General features: G+C 49.6%; 1 protein-coding gene across 1 annotated transcript in view; it reads right to left on the bottom strand.

Moving 5' to 3' along the window:
- Positions 1 to 4,472: 4,472 nt before the first annotated feature.
- The window catches only part of MID2 (midline 2), a 174,989-nt gene continuing 157,804 nt past the window's right edge, over positions 4,473 to 21,657 (bottom strand). Inside the window, exons 9-10 of the mRNA XM_026072177.1 lie at positions 14,307 to 14,514; positions 4,473 to 8,320 (exon numbers count right to left, since the gene is read on the bottom strand). Of these exons, the coding sequence (XP_025927962.1) occupies positions 7,918 to 8,320; positions 14,307 to 14,514 (611 nt within the window). The 3' untranslated portion in view covers positions 4,473 to 7,917. The remainder of the gene's footprint in view (positions 8,321 to 14,306; positions 14,515 to 21,657) is intronic.

The raw sequence follows: 21,657 nt of genomic DNA, 5'->3' as shown, positions 1-21,657 counted from the left end.
GAGTGGGGGTGCTGTGTGGATAAATAAGGCAGAAAAAAATTCACCTTGAGTGAAGAAGATAGAAAGGTTTAATAGCTGCTTCATTTCAACAAGCAACATCTCTTCCATCACTGAGCAAGGACATCCTCTGTCGAAAAAGAGACTGTTAGCATGTAGTCTGGTTAAGATCAATATATGCACAGGAGTGGCCATCTAGGCCTCTTGGGCAGGCGTTAATTTTGACTTTGAAATGTTAACATTCTTTTAAAGTCATTTTCTCCTCCCTCTCTCTCTCTCTCTCTCTCTCTCCCCTCTCCACACCAGATGATAAAGATAGAGTTCTGGAAAACTACAAGGGAATAAACCACAGGCGTATGATTCATGTTCACAGAACAGTGCTGATTTAGGAGGAAGCTGAGCGCAGATCAGCTGCTGGTGGCTCTGCAGTAACCAGCATTATCAGCTGACAACATATTTTATATTGCCAGTATTTCTGGCAAGTGTGCGTGTGTGATTTGTCCTTGATTTGTGGGCAAAGGAGTGTACAGAAGCCATGTCCCCTTGTGAAGACTTCGTGAATAATTAAATCCTGTTCTTCTTGTGTCCCCACTGCTTCTTGGATGTTCAACCAGGCTTCATGCAGGTGTTGGCTCCATGGCTTGGTGTCTCTTTTGCTCTGGGGTCTGGTCACCTGTACTTGTGTTGCCTTTGGCTTTTCACGAGTGTTTTAGAATCTATGTTGAGGCCAACTGGAAAAATCTGGGAGTGAAATCCTTTGAAAGTAATTTCATTTCTGTTCTGGTATTGTTTGGAAGAATATTTGTGGGCATTTTGAGACTAACAGAAAGTCCCCTACCATTTTTTACTGATGTGTCAGATATAGTTTTAAAAATGTTTTTTGGCGGTTGCTAAAAGGAGTTTATGTATATGGCACATGACAAATTCTTGGTGCTTAACTGAGGGCTCCAAAAATCCAGATTTTTCAGTGCAATCAAATTTCCAGATTGGATTTTGTCTGCCTCCAGTGGCTGTTGCCTGTGCTGACATGGCTGGGGTTGTCCAGGTGTGCGGTCTGCTGGGTGAGGAGTGTGGAGGGTTTCTGTACCGCCCACTGAGGCCAGTCAGACTGTAAGGGCTGGAGACTGATGGACCTCCAGTGGGCAGAAGGTCCTCACTCCTTTTAGTGGTGACTGGCCCTGCCGTGTGTGCCTCTGCAGGACCTATCTACTTTCTTGTCTCCAGAGCTGCCTTGGACAAATGAACTGTCCCCACATGCTTCCCTCCTCTGAGTGCTGGAGGGTCAGGTGCCACAGGCCCTTATGCCATCAGTGCTGGCTGGCCAAACTCAGAGTTTGCAATGTGCCTCTCTAGGTAGCAGCCACTAACAACAGGCAGTGCAAGTCCCAGCACCCTTGGGACCCCTCTGACAGGGAGCCAGGAAAGCTTACCAGGTAGTCTAACCATCAGTTGTCCTTGCTTTGACAAGTGACTGTAGCACAAGAGCTCCTTTGTATCCCTATGGAGATCTCACACAGCTTCTGTCACAGAGCACCTTGCAAAACAGCCTGGAGGAGAGAGACAAATGGATGAAGGGGCTGGGGCTAGGACAACAGCCAATCGCAGATAGGCCAGGGCTGTCTTGGGCCTGCCAGGCTCTCTGGATCAGGGAATGCTAAATCTGGAAACATAGGCTGTGACCCCTTGGAGCTGCGGTGAGAGCTTGTTGTGCAGCTCTGGCTTAGCAGGATGAGCAGCTGACAGGTGCTGCATGGAAGAGGCAGGAGCATTAACATCAGGCCCCCAGCTAGCGACCTTCTCAATTGTGTTTATCAGCTCCATCATGCACCAAGAGCAGAGGTCTGAGCTACTGCATATGCCACAGATTTGTCCCATAATGAAAGCAGCTATTTGATGTCGAGGCTGGTTTCCATGTGTTGGCTTTTAATGTTTAATGGGAAAGAGCCTAGAGCAAAGGAATAAAGTAAGAAATATTTAATCTTACAGTTTTGGTTTGCACCATATGTTTTCCACTTTACAAATATTTTAAACACTTATGCTCAACAAACACAGACTGTATCTTCTGTGGGCTTGTGGGTCTTCTCTTTGGAGACACAGGTCTTGGGCTCCCCACCCTCTGCTCATGCCTCTTCTCCAGGGAGTCAGGGTAGACTTCTGCTCAGTGGCCCAATCTCAGCTCTACGTAAAGCCCCCTGCACATGAGTCAAGCTCTTGCCATGTCCAGCTTTGTCTCAGCCATGAGAGGACAGGGGAACACAGGGGTCCCAAGCCACACTGCAGGCATGTGGTACTGGCTGCCATCCCAGTGCTGCTGGGTGCCATCTAAGGGAGACAACTGAGGGGGACACATTCCCAGTCAGCTAGCTCTGCCTTCTCCCATGCTCTGCTTGGTTGGGGACCCGTGCCAAAGGGGAAGAGTGGAGAGTGGAAGGGGGGGGGTGTCACTCCCTCCACACTCTCATGCTTGCTGGGCCACAGCCCAGCATTTCTGCTCCTCTGGGCTTGTCTCAGGCTGTGGTTTGGGGCCAGTGAAGTCAGGAACCCAATGCTGGTGGCTGAGAGGCAGGGTCCTGCTCAAATTTATCTCCAGTGGAGCCAGCTGCCTTCCTTGCTCTTGGCCTGGGTTCAGAGAGTGCCCAGGAGCCCAGGCTACCCTCAAGGCTGGTTGGGACCATGGCTTGAGCTCTTCTTAAAGCAGCTCTCTGTGACAGATGCAGAGACAGCAAGAGCAGAGCCTCACTGCCTATGGCTCTTTTTTACCCAAATAAATACAGCCCTCATGAGCTGGCAGAACCTCACTTTCACAGCCTAGTGAAAGGCAGCAGCAAGATGGTGGACAGGGAGACCTGGATTTACAAGCAGGGTCAAGCTCTGGGGCTTGGGCATACAACCTGAGAGGGGTGAACTGGGGCAGGGTGACAGCAAGAACACACGGGCCCTGGCATGGCCCTCTCATGACAGAGATGCAGAAGTCTTTTGCTTCTTTGTGGCAGCAGACAACCTCAAAAGGGAACATGATATGTAACAAGGGATATGAGGGCAGGGGCTCCATTATGGAGGGGGAGAGATGGCAAGGCCATTGTTTGGCACATTAAATCCGGAGCTGAGACCATGGGAGAGGTTGCTGTATGATTCCCGAAGGAGTGAGGGGAGGGCACCTCTCCTGCAGTGGCTGAACTCCTGCTGCTTGTGTTAATGAAACTCCACTCATTCGAAGAAGCCAGGAGGAGCCCACAGCTTCCCATACTATTTCTTATTTTGCCCAGGTCTTACAGTTTGATCYCCTTCCGTGCAACTAACTAATTGTCTCTGATATGGAGTGTGACAAAGGTGCCAGGCGAAAACACTGTGTGAGCAAAGTCCAGCACCAAGGTGAGGGATGGGATCAGCTCCCATCTGTGGTCCTCTACCAGCTCTTGAGACCCTGTGTGTGTGTGAGCAGGACTTGGGCTCAGGAGCAGCAGGAAGCACTGGAGAAGGCCCAAGCAATATCTGGCTGACAGAAGGCATACAGAACTAGAGATTTCCAACAGGTTGTGTAGCCTTCAAAGGCCCAGGAAAGAGGTGGGTGGAGCACTTGGTGTCCTACAGACCTGGACAACTTGCCTTCCCATGACAACCTCCAGGCACTGAAAACAGGCTACAGGATATTGAACTCTCTTGGCTGGTGATTTACTATCCTGTGTGACCTGACACCCTCACAGGCTCCTAAGCCTCAKCTGCAGTCTGTGATGAGAAACACTGCCATAGGATGGGACCACATATTCCCTCCTCCTTTCTACCCATGGCCATGTGTTTGGCAGACCCACCTGGACGATCGCAATACTCAGTATCACACTCTGGGAGAGCAAAGCCTCCCCCCTCCTCCTGCTGAGCTGCCCTGTGCAGCCTGTTCTGCTCTCAGGGGCTTCGCCAGCAGGGGATCAGCTAGGATGTCTTTCCATCCCCATTCTGGCTTACCTCTATATTTGTAAAGGCCTGTTCTTTTGTGCTGCTTATTTATTGCTATGATCATATCTGACTCAGTAAACCTGAGGTTCCCAGGCTGCATTTTGTCGGACTACCTCATTTTTTGCATGGAATTGGGTTGTGGAGGGTGGTTGAGATGCCTGGGTCAATTCTCAGCTGAGAAAGGTAAGGCACTGCTGAGGGATCTAGCAAAAATTCAGGTAAAAGGCTTTGTGCAAAATAGAGGTGGAGGGGAATAAGTGTGGCTGTTCCCACAGGACAGACAAACATCTTCAGAGAAAGAAATTGCCCAGTGACAGTGGAAGATTTGGAGAATGCCAACCGTGATGGCCAAAGAGGGCATTTCTAGAATCAGGGATGTCACAAATTGCACAATCTCCAACACACACAGACATGTCCAGTAACGTATATATATTATATTATATTTATATATATATATATACACATTAACAAAGAAGTTGCAAAACCCCCCCCAAAAACAAAAAGGAAAACATATAAGGAGAAGCAACCCCCCTCCCCAAAACAAAAACAAAACAAATATGTTACATATGGAAGAGAAGAATATGACAGGTTGCACGGTAACCAGAATTTCACCACATCCCAAGTCTATACAATGGAGTTACTATGAGAAGAACAACCAGCAGCAGCACCAAGCCCTGCAGGAGGCAGAACCATGGTGGGCACGTGGCCTCCAGTGACGGCCAGACCCACCACCACTGCTCCCCTCCGCCCCGTGGTCCTGCCCCTCTGCATGGCCCGCAGGAAATGTTCATTCATTAGGATGGGCAGCAGAGCCCACAGGGGCTCGGATTGGCTGAAACGGCTGCTGTGTCATCATACAGCAGGCAGTTTTAACCAATGGAATTGCTCGCTAATGGACTGAGGCCACAAGGCAGCAGGGGAGTAGGGCCTGAAACAGATCCATTTACATTTACATGACCAAGGATGGGGGCCGCTCATCCCTCCCTCCCGGATAATGCTTGGGCGGGTTTTGCCTTTCTAAAACCAGGAGAGAAAAATGCAGGTGACGCAGAAATTGCTCCTAACCCCAGAACTGTGTGCTCAGGGTGCTGGGGCTCCCCTTGGCACTCAACCATACAAGCTCTCTGCTTCTTCCTCCTGCCTGACATGGGTATGAGACATATGCGGCAGGATACAGGGATCCCACTGCAATTAGTGCAATTTCATCAGGTGCAAATGTCACATTAATGGCTCGTGTGCTCTGAGTTAATGGATGCGCTGAGTCCTCTAGCAATAAGCCAGTCAAAACAGTGCCAGTGCAGGCAGAAAGCTTGGCACCTGGATTGCAAATGCTAAAAATCCATCTCCAGTGCTTGGGCATTTCTTTGAGGTCGATGCATCGCAAGCAGCCCCTGCTGGTCCCAGCACATAGGGAAAAAAAATTTAGTGATAGCCCCACATGGCTTTGAAAAACATATTGCCAGAAATGGCAATTTGTCATCTTAAAATTAATTGTGTTTCTGTGCTTAGCTGCAGGGACCGGCAGACATGAAACTGCTTAATCCCCACCCAGTGTTGTCAGACACTGGGACCAGAAGAAGCAAATAAAACTGTTCTGTCAACTCTGGAGTGATGCACTGCATGCTGCAAGTCCCTGCCAAGTAACACGGAGCCTCCGAAAGCAGGGAAAGCAGCCCAGATCAGAGGCGAAGAGAAACACCTCTGACTGCCAGTACATGTGGCAGATCACTCTTCTGCAGGTGATATGCTCCTCGCTCCCCACAACTTGCTCATTGGGCAACCAGGCACCTCAAATGTCACACACACAAAGTGGAGGGATGCTGTGATGAAGAACAGGCTCTTTTTACACACGCCCTCCCTGTACTTAGCTATCATCCAGCTCCTGACAGCAATTCAGACTTAATGAGAAGTATCCCTCAGCACAGATTGCTGCAGTTCCTGCGGCCTCGCTGCCTGTCTCGGCAGCTGGCCTTGCGCACTGTCCCAGCTGGGGCCCTCCCTTGCCATCGCTCAAGGGCCCAGGTGCACACCGTGCCCTGATGGAGGCCCAGCAGCAGGACAGTGCCTGCGGCTGTCACCCACCAGCCACGGTGGCTGTGGGATGAGGGTCGGATCACTGTCCTCATGCCATACCATCGAGACACCCTGGGACAAGAGTGCATGGAAAATGCCAGCTCTGCCCATCCAGGGCCTGGCTGTGCCAACAGCTCAAGACTTTTCCGGGGGAGAGGGTTGAGGGTGAGCAATAGTTTTCAAACAGTTCCTACAGCACAACATGCAGGAAACAACAGTAGACTTCAAACCTCATGGATCGATGCTATCGCAGGCCCAGAGCACAGACCACTGGTGCATCTCGTGCTGGCTCGCCCCCAGTCTCTCCCTGGCTGCTGCGCTCCTCTCAGGCCCGAGCTCCCTGCGCACATCGAGCTACCTGCACGTGCCTGCCCCAAGTCACACCAAAGCCCCTGTCTACAAACACTTGTGCTGGACCTTTGCTCCCAGGAGCTTCCCACAATACACAAACTGATGCCCTTTGCACAGCTCTGGCTTTTAGGCCAGTGAGGAAATGAGGCTTGGCTAAGGAATTTGGTCCTTTCTGGTTACTGGGAGGGGTTCACTGGGAGCACTGGTGGCACCCAAGGAGCTTGCTGAAGGCCCTGGGCCAGATTCAACTGTCTGCCACACAGCACGACCCTGGAGCTCCATGCTCACACGACCAACACGGAACGAACCAAGAGTGAAGAGAGAGCACGACCGAGTGACACACCATCCTGCCAGTAGGATGTGACCTCTCTTCCCTCATAACCATCTTCATTCACGCCTCACACCAGCTCAAGCTGTGGGTCAGAACGTGCACTGGGCCTCAGTGCAGAGGCAGCAGCTTGGCTTTGGGTCATAAATCATGAAAACCATCTTTGGGCATGACTTCCCCTGCTAGTCATCACAGGGATATGTGCTTTTTCTGCAAGACACTGGACACTAATGGAGATTTAGGCCCACCTGAACAGGGCTGTGGGGCACGAGTGCCCCAGCACAGCCAGCAGGCACCCATGTCTTGATGCACAGCTGGACATATCCCAACATAGGGAAGGAATATCTGCCAAACATCTGTGATGGGGGTATGACGTGCCTCAACTTGCTCCGTTTCACTTGTTGTGGGCCTCCCTGACTTGTAGTGAAATGTGACTTCCCAGAGGAGTAGTAATGGTGGGGTTGGAGGGAATGGGTCCAGCTTCCTTCCACCGTGGGACTGCAAATCTAAGCACAAGGAGTTGTAGGAATGCAGCCAACAGCAGCATGCACGCGCCTGGGTGAGGCATCAGGACAGTCCTTCTCAGAGCTGGCTTCACTCTCACAAACCATCTACCACATAAACAACTTAAGCGTTTCAGATCTGGCTGCCTCTCCAGGTGAGAGAGGTCCATGCATCATCTATCACACCAGAGAAGCTGCCAAACAGAAAATTCTCACCAGAAAATGGTGCTCAGGTCCCACTTGGCTCTTGAGACAGATAGGAAAGGGCTCCAGGAAGCTGGTCCCTCCTGCTCCACCTGCATCTCTCAGAGAGATGAGTGGAGCCAGCCCTCTGACCATACCAGTGCCTGAGAAGGTCATCCAAAAACCCTCTCCAGCCCTTCCAGCCCCAAAATAAAAACAAAACAATCCACATGTCAATCTGCTTCGGGGGAGATTTGATCACACCGCAGAAGAGTTTCACAAGCCTCACTCACACAGAAATGGAGCTCATCAACAGAAGTTTATTTTCAACTGCAGTTAAAGGTTCTTTCTTTTTCCCCTTAAAAAGAAAAGAGCTTCGTGTGGGAGGGCGCTTGCTTGCTTTAGCGTTATTGAGCTGGTTGCAGGGGCTGCTCTTCAGCCTCGCTGTCTGGAAGCTCCCAGCTGCCAACTGTTAGCATCCGTCAGCAACCCCGTGCACCGCTGCGGGGCATGGGCAGGGCTGGCCACAGCCTAGTGACAGGCTTTCATTCCTGATACATATGGGGACTCCTGGGGCCTGCAGTTACACTCCTGTTGCTCTGGGTAATCTATGAAGTCTGGGGCAGGTAGACCCGAGAGTATCATCAAAGATTTGTTCCAGATGGTGAATGTTGGACACACTGGTAGGATGAAGGAAACTTCAAATGTGTGGAGGTGGAGGGAGTTGGCTGGGTCATAGAAGGACAGCGCATTGTTGTCATAATCCAGGAGGACGCCGAGACGCTTCATCTGAGGGTGGACCTCCACCAGCATCTCCTTGTTGTTGTGTCTCACCACAAAGTTGTTGTTGCAGCGGGAGAAGACCCAGGATGAGGAGTTCTTCCCGATCCACTCGTTCTTGGGGGCTGACTTGTAGGCCACACCGATGGCATACCTGCAAGACAGGACAAGCTTCACTTAGTTACCTCCCTCCCTGGAGTGAGATGACCATGTGCTTTAAGAGTCCCCTAACAAAATACCCCTGGTGAGGTTATTTCATGCAGTCTAGTCCACCAGAGCTTAAACAGAGCCTTGCAGGGATCCCATACGTTCAGGAGACTTCCCACCACCACAGCACCTTGCAGGGCCAGAGCGTGTCGCACAGCCCTTGTGCCCTGGGAGCAGGCAGAGCACTGTCTGCTCTGCACAGCCTAACAAAGAGGTGGAAGATTTGTTCCTTGGTCACTCCTCATGCAGACCAGGCTCCAGCTGGTGTCCTAGCTAGAGGCCTGCAGGTGCTTCCACAGCAGAAATAACACAGGGGCACTGAGCACGCTCTGTGGAACAAATGTGGAGATTTCATGGCATCTTCAGCATGGAAATGGATGGGATTCCCAAGCTCAGCCCATCCAGCTGCTTTTCCCTGTACCATCTGCCTCCACCTGCTTTCCTCCCGGCAGCACAGTGCACAGCTGCCACAGCCATGTGTGTGACAGTGTCTAAGGGCTCATTGTAAAAGCAGCACAGAAACAGCTTTACACAACTGAAAACCCACTTGCAGCAGCTTGGCTATCAAAAAGCTTTATTTCTTCCCAATGCAATCTCCTCCTGCCAGGAGGGGAGAGAGCCAGAGGTGACACAGCTGGGTGTTTTCAGCAGGAACTTTCCATTTCAACCCCATTGTGCTGCATAAGCAGAACTGCTTTAAAAATGCATCAGCTTAATAATGTTTCTTTAACGTCTTTCGGCTCACCTGCACCATATGTGTGGGGAGATTGGGAGCAGAGCCCTTCCAGGGATCTGCCTTTTAGGGTTTCCTCAGAGCTTAATAAACCCCAGTTGTTCCATAGTCTCTTCTGAGCGTACCAAGTGCTTTGGCGTGAATGTGTTTTTCAGCCCTGGGACAGCTGGGAGACTGATCCCAGTGTATGTGAGCATTTGGAACAGCTTCTGACCCAGGGCTGCCAGCTGAGATCACTTTTGTTTTAACCCCTGAAACCTGCCCCCGACAAAGAGAGGGGAGGCATGCACACCTGGAAACAGGATTCCAGCTAGCTATGACAGGAAGATTTTTTTTTTTCTGTAAATGACCCCTGGAGCATCAGGTCTGGTGTTCTGCTTAGGCAACAGCCACATATGAAGGTTTTGGGGAAAGGCAAGTGACCCCCTTCTGCTCCAACTCTCTGGACACAAAGCGCCTCGAGTGAAACACTACCCCTGCCATGTCGAGAGCAGCACAGGCTGCCAGCCCACTGAGAGACCTTTCCACCTGGTTTTGTTTGAGCCCCTGGGAGAATATCATCACTTCCCTGAAACTCGTGGTCCTGATAGCATGAGTTAATGGTCAAAAAGAGAGGGTGTGCCATGTCTCTTTGGGTTTTGACTGCTGGTGCTGTCATTGGTTTGAAGAATCCTAGTGTCTATTTGTTTTGCAGCAAGATCTTCTTATCTGGCAGGGATTTAATCTTAGGGTGAGGTTTCCTAACAGTCTCTTCAGATTGGCACAATTATGAGCTGTTAAAAATTGTCATTTCCCATGGACTAATTTGTTTTGCTCAGTACAGTTTCCTCTTGGCTGACGGCCCCAAAGCACTGCCATCCCAGCAGTGCTGCACATGCACCGCACCAGCCCCTCATGATGCTACGCTGAACTGAACAGGAACCAGGGGAAGTGTACCACAATCTTCTCCCACCACAAAGTGCTTGCTGGCCTCACGGAAACATCAGTTCGAGTCTCTTGGGTAACTGCTGGTGTCACAGACTGTCCTTCGCAGCAGTTATCACTGAAAAGAGCTGGTGGCTGCTCAAAGACATTATGCAAGCTAAGACAGAACTCACACGTGCTCATCTCTGAGAACAGTGCCAGTAAGGGGTTGTAAATCACAGGTATGCAGCTCTGCCATGTGATCGCTTCTTTCTAAAAAGTGCTTTCTAAGAATTGTTAAGGTGTCAGAGATTAACACTTCAGGAATCAAGTGCTGCCCCGCTTCTACGATCACAAAAACTGTGTCGCACAATGCTCAGGGACTATCTAGTTTGTGCTGGTAGGGAAGCTCCATTGAGGATTGCAGACTGACTCACCCAGCTCAGCTCAGCTTGGCTCGGCTCGCCTGGCTGCCATGCAGTCAGCAAACATGCAGACACACCATGAGCTGATGCAAAGCAGCCGTTGGCACTGGCTCCACGCTATGAATGAATTTTAATGAACCCAAGTCCAAGGAGTTCAGATAACTGTAACCCTTGACTCCAAATGATTGGAGTTAATATCCTTTCCCAGATTTGCAGAAGTAGCAAAGAAAAGGTTTAGAAAATCTGGGGAAGTGCAGAGAAGCTGTACGCTTCCAAGCCATGTCAATGTTACAGTTTAAAACAAGATCATTTCTAGTTTCCTGACAAAAATCTCATACAACCCCACGTGTTTGCATATGCACATGTGAACACACAGACACATGCAGTAGATTGCTACTTGGGCCTGACAGCCTATCGTTTGAGAACCATTACTTTAAAATATTGTGAAGAATTCAAGTGTATGTAGAGTCTTCCTCCCTTTGATTTTTAAGAGTGTCTGCCAATCTTGCAATTACATTTGCATGCTGCTCTCTCTCTAAACTCAAAGTTTGGTGAAAAGCAATAAGAAAGGGAGCACAGCATGGGGAAGGAGTGCAAAACCAGGCAATGATCCATTCCCCAAATCAGGCCAGTTTGCTGCATGTCCCTAGTGGGTCTGCTTGAGAGAGAGCAGTCATATTTTTCAGCAGCACTTGAATATGAATTCCTCCTTGGCAGGAGAGCTCCTGCAAACACACACACATTTCTAGGAGTAGCTCAGTCCTCATTATATTCCACAAAGGAGGTAGCATGCAAACAACACAGGTTATGAGCTCTGTTTAGGAAACAATCTCGGGGGTATGGTGGAGGAGGGATTTAATACACTATAGGCTGTCATTAACAGACATGCCATTTCAACCACTAGCCACCGAAGAAACACTGTGGTCACCTGATTTATGTGTGTCAGCACAAGCTGGCCTCTGTTGTGTACTTAGCAACAGGATGACACGGGGAAGGGGAAGGCTGGCTTGAGAGTTCATCGTGGGGGAAAGAAGGACAGCAGTTTTCATGCCATGAGCTGCCTACTGCAAAGCTTGCAAGCTGGTAACATTAATCTATGTGAAGGTATCACCCCTCTGCGGCGACAATGAAGTGATGGGACAAAGTAGGGAAGGGCTCTCAGTGTCTGAGTGGGGGCTGAGGAGTGGGGAGATGGAGTTTTTATTGAAGGCTGCTGAGAGCTGCAGGTCCCACCGTGCCTTTGATCAAAGCATACCTTCTGTAAATGTCATTAGGACAGAAGGCTCCAGGCTCGCTCTGAGTCACAGCCATAGTCAACTCAATTAGCCATCTTCCAGCACGTGGCCATGCCTATTCTGTACCTGAATGCATCCTTCTGCAGAGCCCAAGGAACTGCTGTATATTGGAAACCAATTTCCTCATCTAAAGGGATTGCAGTATTTGGTCATCAGCAAAACAATGAGTGGAACAGATTCATTTCTAAGAAACGGCTCCAGATATAATTCTGCTTCTTGAGAAACAACTGACAAATCAAGTTGCTGAACTCAAAAAACTGCTTTGAAACAAAGGGAGTGTTATTTTGCATCCCTGGCTCATTCCTTCTGCTGCTGCCTGGACACATTCTGTGGGCAGGAGCTGGGTCTTGAGGGCACGTCTGGGTGCTGGTTTGTGGAGCTTGCTAAGATGAGAAAGGGAGGTGCTGCCAGTCGAGGAAGATACATTTCTGACTGCAGAGAGGTGTTTAGGGTAGAGAAAAATACAGAAAAGACAGCTTTCTTCTCCTCTTCCTCCTTACCACTGTTGGAAGCAAGAGGTTGTACTTGGGGTAGGACCACAACTGACTGTGTCCAGCTTCCTGCTGTAACAGGGGTCACCAGGCCACTGAAAGTGAGCTGGGTTCAGTTTGTGGCCATGCACCACCTTGGATTTGCCCCTGAGGCTGTGCAGGGCTGAGCTGCCCGTGGACTGCAAGCAGCTCGCAGTTTCTCTGCTGTAGCTCACAGAAGCAGACCTTCCATGAAAGTGTCTCTGAGAAGGGCTCTGGGGAGAAAGCAGCAGGTTGCTGGGAAGGAGCAGGGCTAAAACCATCTCCATCCTTGCAGTCCCTGTCAATGCCACCTCCATCTCCCAAGGAGCACAGGGGAGGTTTCTCTTTTGCTGCATCACCCTCACAGAATCTACCCTTAGACTCTGGACCAGAGAACAGTAATTAAACTTCAGCCCAGCGGGCATATGGAGGTGTTTGCTGACTCCAACGTACAGGCTGATCTGAGGGCATCTGCAATTTCTGGGTGAACTCTGGTCAGAGTCACTCTGCCCTCGCCCTCCCAGCTGAGCCCTGGAGACAGTGTAGACAGCTGGGCTCCACACAGTGCTCTGATTGAGAGATGATTGTGGTAGGCTTTGCATGGTCCTGGGATTGTATGGTGAGGAGGGGGAAAAGTCAGTTTGACATGCTGCTTTCCAGGGGAGCCTGCCTCCTCTTGGATCACAGGGTCCTTCAGGAATGGCAGAGAGACAGCACTGTGGAAGAGGTGTTGCAGTCCTGGGCTGCTGTTACTCCAGATATCCTACCAAGCTTGCTGACTTTCATCAGATCCCAGGGCGCACTGAGATGGGAAGAAAGCTCTTTGCATTTTTGCTGATGGGAGGGAGACACCGACTCCTCCTCCCTCAAGAGATGAAGCTTGTTGCAACGAAGGCAGCCTCTCCTGAGGCAAACCATGCGACTCAGAAGTGCAAGGTGATAGAAAGCAAACTGCATCCAAAGCATCACTCTCTCCTTTGACCCGTTGCCCCCTTTGCCATCACAGGGAAGAGCTGTCCCTGTGGGTAGGGGAACCACTGCTTGGGATGGTTGCTCCTGCCAGCTAGCAGCAATGTGGTACGAATACAGGATGTAATAGAGTGAAGCAGGCTTGGGATATGCTCCCCTGAACTGTCTGTTCACACAGGGCAAACCTTCCCCAGAGATATTCCTTGTCTCCCTTGCCAACACATGCTCCTTCTTCCCTCCCTCTGCTTAGTCTTCCAGACCCTGACTTCATAAGCGTGTCTGCCCCATTTCAGTGGGACCTCGCATGAGACAGCTCAAGAGATGACACTGCACACAATAAAACCGGCAGATCTAAACAGACCGCTGCATCTCCACCCAACCCTGGGGCACTGTCCACATTCAGTCTTCTGGCCTATACTATTGCAGTGCCAGTCCTGGCATCTCACTGGTGTTGGTAATCAGAAGTGACACTCCCTTTCCTGTTGCGTAGTGGATCGCAGGGCTGTATATTCTCTTGTGGAGAGACCCTTCCCTTTTAATGATGCTAGTCTTGAACTCATTTGGAAGTAGGCAGTTGCACTGGAACAAAGGGAAGTGATTCATCACTGAAAAGGCTCAACTCATCTCTTGAACAGTAGCCTGTGCTCTGGATTGTCTTTTATTAGCAGAGCGTTTTCAGGACTGTGTGTGGGCTGGATGTAACCCTGGGCACTTGCATAGGACTCAAAAGGTCATTTGTGCTAGAGACTTTAAATACAGAGGTGGTGCCATCAAGTTGGTATTTGAGTTCTGGCAGGCATTAGCAGTGCCAGCAGTTAAGGAAAATGAATAAGTAAGCTTCACCTTGCAACCTGAATGGATCTGATCCAAAGGCAGGGGAAAAAAGAGTCTTGAAAACTCTTGTAAATCTACAGCCACCGGGATTTAAGCTCCCCCTTCTCAGCAATGACAATGCCAGCCACCTCTCCAACCATGAGGAACTCTGCCAGAATCATAGCCCTTTAAAACAGCATGTCCTGCAGCATCTCTGGTGAAATCTCTGAGGGCACATGAGGGAGGAAGGAAGGGAGGGAGGGAAGACAACAGTGCTGCCTACCAGGTTGAGGATCCGACCACCACCTCCCAGTAGTGGCAGCCACTGTCGATGAACACGTTGCCTGCCGCTCCATAGCATCCTGTCCCACTGAACCTCTCGGGTGTGTGGCTCTTCTTCAAGGAACTCTCGTCCTTTTCCATCTGCAGCCCGTCATTGGAGATCTTCAGCTTCTTGTGAGCCATCTTAGGGTCCAGCTTAAAAGGTTGACCTGTTACAAGGAGGACACAAGGATTACTATTTGTTTGTTACCATCATCATGCAGGCTGAATACGGCATGAAATGTCTCCCTGAGGCTCTTTGGACATCCTCCACAGGCTGTCACAGAGAGACAGGGCTGCTGCTGGAATAGTCCTTTTCCCCACCAATCACAGATACYGTATTACAGATGCTAGTTTGTCTTATTAAGACATTAGGGCATATCCACGTGCCTTGTTCATCTATTGTCAAGGGCTGATCCATAAGTCATAGGACTCTGTGATACTTCTGTGCCCCTGGAGCATGCAGAAGCTTCCCCAACCCTGCTGGAAGGTGAAGGCAAGTTGCTGATGTCAAAGTCTGCAAGTAAACCACCTCTCTGGGCATCAGACACTGCCAACGAGACAGAAGGCAGCAGAGACAAGAGCAGGGTCTGTGCTTTAGGCTCATTCCCCAAACCAGGAATCATTCACCTTCCCTGACCAAATAGAGAGAAAGGGAAACAGCTCAGTGGTAAAAAGGTGGAGAAAGGTGGAGAAAAATGAGCTGAAGAGTGAGATCTCTGACCCCAAGGAAGGATCTGGACATGTCTCTGAGCTGCCACTTTACACCGAGGTGAGCCCATGCTAACCTTTCCATGATTGTTTGTAATAGTTTCTTCTCATCCCTTGCCTAGCAGGCAGGATGGGGACATGAACCGGGACTGGGAACAGGGGGGACTCAGGTCACAAGTTCAGACCTGCTGTCTGACTGCAAGCTCCTTAACCCCTCTATTTCTCTAACTGCAGGACACATACACTGCTGCCACCCACATCTCTTTTGAAAAACACTTTGAGATCTTCCCTGCAAGAGAGCAGCCAAGCTGGTCAGCACTACACATCAGACTCATCTTAGCAGGAATTTTTAAGTGAGGGACTGTTGGTGCTGTGGAATGTCCAGGGCCTCTTTATTCTGCATTACCCTGTTCAAGTATGGCTTACTCCCTTGTTAGAACAGTGCCCTTTTGCCCTCTGTTAATGATGTAAAATCTTCTGGCAGAAACAGGGGGTGTTTCCAGGTAATAGAAAAGGCACTGAAGATGCCATCAACTACTGCAAACCAAATCTAGACTGGGTACATAGCCTGAATTCCTTAACAGATCCATACTCTATTAGCAGTAATGGGAGCTATATGAGCACAGTGAAAGGAGAATAGGTCCTTAAGTGCTGGTATAACAATATTGAGTCACAAAATAAGTACTGCAGCATGGAGCATATCCCCACATCCCCCTCTCCAGCTGATGCAGACTGCTCCCTGTAGTGCATATGCTGCTATTACATTTTACAGCAAATATGCCTGAGGTTTATCAGCACTTTTCCATTGCTAAAGTCTCAGATGCTCAGAGAAGATAGTCTGGGCTGTGCACACAGTGGTGGAAGCAAATCAAAGACATCAGGTCAAGCCGCAGGTTAGCGTGGGCTGGCAGGAAGGTGCAGGGGCTGTGGCATGTGCAGTGACAGCCAGGGAGCACAGACCCCAGGGCTTCCTTCTCAATTAACAGATTAAAGTTTGATGGATTTTGCAGATCTTTAATGCTGGCTTGAAGCATGACTGAAATTCCTTTGTAACACAACCAGCCAACAGAAAGCTAAACTGTTTCCTAATTGACACACGCTTGCTGTCCCGTTTGCTTTGATAAACCCCTCTAAAGATTCTCAAGGCCAGGGGAACATCTGTCCTCTCTCATGTTGCTAAACACAGAGTACTCTGCAGTGGTCTCTTCTGGCAACCAGCTCCACAACACATTCAACAATAAGCACTAATGATTTTCAGGAAGCCTCCAATTTTTGATATTCTCGCAAATGTATATTACCCTGGCTACAAAGGAATGGCATCCAACTCTGTGCCACAGAGCAATGGCTCGTTTGACGCTACACAGCCTCACTGAAAAACTAACTCTCACATGCTGAGAGCTCCTGAGACCAGGTTTCATTTGGGCAGGGACACAGGTGGGGAGTAGGTCAGAAAAATACTTGTAAACACTGCATTATTGAATTTGGAGGGTCAGGGAATCTGGTGCAATGTAACAGGCTCTTCAGATGCTTCTGTGGCACGGAATATCTGCATGGCTCTCTCTCTTCGCTGGCAACTCAAGTGCCCTTGGGGTGCTGGCTGGGGGCAAGTGCAGGACAGGCATGGGTGATTTTTCCCTGGTTGCTGACCAGGACAAGGTGGGCTCACCCTGCAGCCTTTCCCTTCCTGGTTAAGCATCCAGCATCTTTAGCCCTTCTGGTCTTGGCTGCCCGTAGAAAGTTCTGCCAGTGATGGCCCAGCTGATCCTGCAGTGTGTGCCCAGCCCTCCATGCCTGCCTGACAAACATCTTGCAAACCTGCCCTGCCGGTCTCCCCTCTGCCCAACACCACTAGAGAATGGCTCTTCTCATCCAGGTCTGGCTTTTTGGAGGCTACACAATCCCTTTTGCTTAAATGCTTTTTTTCCCCTCTTTAATAATTTATGGTCCTTTTAAGACAGGCAGCTGTGAAAAAGAGAAGCCAAAACTTTGCATTTTGAAAAGCCTGAAATGAAGCCCTCCATTTTGGAGCAGTGAGAGGAAGAGAGCCAGAGGGTGCTCCCTGCTCCATTTTTTTTGCTTGAGTGCATTCGCTCTCTTTGCTTCCCCATGTAACACCATCTTTTTTGGTAGGTTCAAATGGATTTGCTCAGCCCTGGCCCAAGGAGCAGGAGGCACATCCAGTCCATCCCTGCACTGTGACAGGCTTTGGGCATTTGCTCCCCTTCTCTGTGCCTTGGTTTACTTGTCTGTACAACACAGAGGAGTCACTTTGAGGGTGCTGAGGGTTAAAGACTGATCCTTTCTTGCTGTTGTAAAATAAAAGCTACAGCTGCTCTGAGAAAGGAGAGGGAGGAGATGGCTGCATGCTTAGGAGGTGAAAGAGTTTTTAGCACTGCTATAACCTCCAACAGTTAATGGGCAGAAAGAGGCAGGGGAAACCCAGCTAGTGAGCCTCTTCACTTTGTCAGTGTGTCGGCAATTTTCCTTTGCCTTGCCCCATGAGCAGATGATTACATGGGAAGCGGGGTTGGCAGTGGGAGGGATGGCTGCACAGAGCTTAAGCAACAGGAAGAAAGAGATGTGATGAAGGGTAGTAGAGAAACCCCAGTGACCTCTAAAGACCCCCCCCCCCCTTGGGGAGCCCTGTCCCACAAATCTTCAAGTTGGCAGTGGCAAGAGAGCTCAACAGCCTCTGTGGCCGTTGCAGGCACCCTTTGGGTCTTGCTGCATGCTCCTGTGCTTGCTGTATATAAGCTAGCGCTGCTCATGAAGGGCACTTGCTCTTCACTTCTTCTGACCTTGTACACAGGACCCCCCAGCTCTAGGAGAAGCCGAACACTGGAGCAGGTTGGAAAACACACCGGCTGTCCCATGCGCCAATGTTTTCTAAATAGGTTTGGAAATACCGAGACTTTGCATGGAACAGACATAGCGGCAAAGCTGTGGATTGTAAATGTCAAAGCAGGCCACCCTGCTCACTGTGAATTATTGGCAATTCTTGCTTCATCCTATGGATCACACATCCCAACAGGAACTGTGGACAGGGAGCCCTGCCAATCCAAAGGGAAAGTCTGCCGAGCGATGCAGTCCAGGCAAGTAATGGGCTTCATGTGGGGCAGTCAGGTCACACAAGACCTGAACTGACAGCTCCTGCTGCTATTGTAGCACAAGTCTGCACCAGAAGACTCTGCCACATGGCACGTGATCATTCCCATTATTGTTAGCAGGAAACAATGTTGTGAGAGCAATGGGTTTTCCTATGGAAAATTTCAGCTGGGAATGATGCATCCAACATTTCTCAGCCAGTCCTGTTTAGTGGTGTTAATGATAATGTGGCTCTCAGCACAGCCCATCACTCTCCACTCTGGGCCAAGGTCTCCTTGCAGAGATGTGTCAGTCTGCCAGTCAGAGAAACTCAGGCACGAGTCACCTGTGGCAGAACCCAGCTCTTTCAAGCCACAGAGCAAGGCCTGGGACATTGGAAAGCAGGCTTGCCCTTCTCTGTCACAGCCTGTTCATTGCTTGCACCTACTGAGAACCCAACTGTGAGGAGTATGTGATTGCAGAATTAAAGACTGCTGCATAATGCAAGAACAGCAGGCATAAAATTAAATTGCACAGGCAACTTAATTCTGGTCCTTTTTAAATTCTGTGCTCTTGGCTTTGCAAACATAATTTCTTTTTCTTTCTTTTCATACGTTTTTCTGTATGTAATTCCCTAGTTTTTTTTCATAAAGGAAATTGCAAAGTGGAAGTGTTAGCAGCTGAATGTGAGCCCACATCAACAGTGCAGCTGAGGTGATAAACTTCTGAGCAGCAGTGATTGCAGTGTCCTTTCCATGGGCTAGAAGGAAACATGTCCTGTGCTCTGCCCCAGCTCACATCGCTATGGGAGAGGCATAAAAACTGACAGGGGCTGGGTTCTGTTCTTGGGGTCTACGAACTGTAGATAACACAGCGTGACACATGCACCTGCCATAAGCTCTCTGCAAGGTAGGGCAGCTGAGCCCTGACCCTGTCACATCAGGGGCCTTGGGACAGCTCTGTCTGGAGCTCTGCTTGATCTACTGATGTCCTCCCAAAATGGGAGTGGAGAAGGCTCATTCTCAAGATTGGGAACACTTCTCAAGCCCACAGCGTTTCTCACATCTGCCCATGTTTCCATGGGGCCCAGTCTGCAAGGACAGCCCTGCTCGTATCCCTCCTCCAGGCTGACGGGGATGCAGCAAGGCTGGGTTTATTATCAGATAAACACAAGTAGTCTGATGGCAACAGCAACTCTCTCTGGGGCTGCACAGTCAGGTGCAGGTCGTGCAGAAGTTCGACCAAACCTGGGTGAGCTCCCAGATGCCAGCACTCCCCCTTTTGCCTAATTCCTAAGCACAAATTTAATCATCTGGTCTCCCTATTTTTTATTTTTTTCCATTAGAACCCCCTAGTCCATCCCTGTCTTTGCAAACAACTGCCCAAGGCACTGTGAAGAATCAAACCAAGTTCTTGTTCTTGTTGCTGTGAGTTTTCATGAATGAAAAAGTAAATAGCAAAGTCAATCTGTACGTCACTCTAGGGCTAAGGCCCCATTGCCCCAGCAAGACCAGAGTTAGGTGCTGTACACACATGCTGGCCTCTCCCACAGTCTTTGCCTTAAAAGCTCCCATTCTGCTCCAAATGGTGGTACTAGAGCAGTGACATTCCCTATGTCTCTCCTTTCTGGGGGCCATCTGAAGGTCTGCACATCGCCCTAACTTAGGCTTGGCTTCTTGTTGCCTGCTCCAGGGCCAAAGAAAGTGGTAGAGCTCGCAGTGGCCTGTGCTCTGCTCTCACTCTATTAGGTTTTGTTTCTTCCAGCTCTGGCCCCTTTCCTGCAATGAGGGCAGCTGGAGGAGAGCTGGAGCCCTTGCCTGTGAAAGGGGGCTGCTGGACCCATCCTCCACACGTGGCAGCATTGAGGAAGACTGCAGCAGAGAACTGGACCAGCCACAGCTCAACACATCCCTCTGGTACAGGATCAAATGCCTCTTCTGGATGACCATCAATACACTTGATTGGCCCCAGCAAAGTTAAAATCCCCTCAGGCTTCATCACCCTGGCAGTGAGGGGAAAAGCGGGAGTTTGTTTGTTCTAGGCATTTTGCGATTTCCCAAGAATAAAGATACTGGACAGGATTTCCACCAGGATTAGTCTAGTTTGGAACAAAGCAAGCTGAATAGGTCAGCTGTAGTTAAACACATTAAAAAACTGCAAATAACTAAAAACATTACCTCATTATGGAGAGTGTTCCCTGGCCTTACCAGAGAAGACACTGATGAAAGAACCTGCAGTGCATAAATAAGCTGTTTTCCCTCTGCACCTCCTGTGCCAAGACACATCGTGAAGGGGAGCTCATAACACACTCCCACTTTTGGCTAGGGAAACTGAGTCTTGGGGAGGAGAAATGCCCTGGCCAATATTATTCTGTGAGTGCGGTTCAAAACCAGGACTATGAAAAATTGCAAACAGATGGCAACATTAGTTAAGGCTCTGAAGAGCTCACAAGTGTGACCCTGTAATGGCACTCATCTGCATTGCTCTCTGATATCTGACGGTAACTTGCATTTATTTTTCAGAGCACCATTTGCCAGATAATTGAGTTGAGAGGCCTGAAAGTAAAGCTGCAAATTGGGAGTGACCCCCTCTCTTCTTCCCCTAGTTATTTTAATATTTCTTTATCTATATTTTTCTGTCAGTAATGCAAAGAGATGAGCTCTGAGATAGTGAGATATAAAAATACTTGGCTCCATCAGGAGAGGGACAGTCACAGTCCTTTTTCATGAAGATGACCCCTTTTTAAGGTCAGTGTGAACAACTGGAGTCCAAACTTTGCTTCTGGTTTGTGCTGGCATATCCTGGCCCAAGGCTTCAGGAGTATCTGCAGATGATAGAGTGCTGTGACGTGGATGATGGAAGTAATAAAGCAGGTAGGCTGGGTCACAAAATCCTGTTTGGGACAGAGGGCATTCCAGAGAACACAGCCTGCCTCAAGAGCTGACTTCCTTCCAGAAATACCACTCTGGCACTGGAAAAGAATGGAGATTTCACAGAGTCTCAATCATCTCAACCTCACCTGCTTCAAATCTCTTGCTTGTGAGCCCAGAAGTGTCCAACGAATTTGTAGTTCCCGGTAGCATACACCCCAAATGGCACTGTGCTGGACAGCGGTGGCTATGGGTGGCTGGAAAGTTGCTGGAAGATTAATAACTTGAGAACAGTGTGGCTGGGAAAAGCAGAGGTCCCCTAACAGTGGTGCAGGTAATGGCACCAGGGCTCAACTACCACAGGAGATCTCAGCCAAACAAGGGGGTCAGCTCCAACAACTGTGTGATCCCTGCAAGTGCCCCAATTGCACCCTCTCTCCTGAGAGCAGCACAAATTGGAAGTGATGGGAAAGGAAAGCATTAAGCCTTTCGTAGGCAAGGGAAGACAAATTGAGATAAAAGAATTGCTCAGTGTGCTAAAGAAAACTTCTGGATCTGCGTGGAAACAACTAGGTGCTATCCAGTCTCTCCCCGCAAGAGATGGAACACTTCTCTGCAATGTTTTCCAGGGAGGCTCTGATTGCGTGA

The sequence above is a fragment of the Apteryx rowi genome, unplaced genomic scaffold (genome assembly GCF_003343035.1).
Source record: "Apteryx rowi isolate R43461 unplaced genomic scaffold, aptRow1 scaffold_338, whole genome shotgun sequence".
Taxonomy (NCBI): Eukaryota; Metazoa; Chordata; class Aves; order Apterygiformes; family Apterygidae; genus Apteryx; species Apteryx rowi.
Note: the sequence above shows the minus strand (reverse complement) of the source record. Positions and strands in the feature narration are given on the sequence as shown.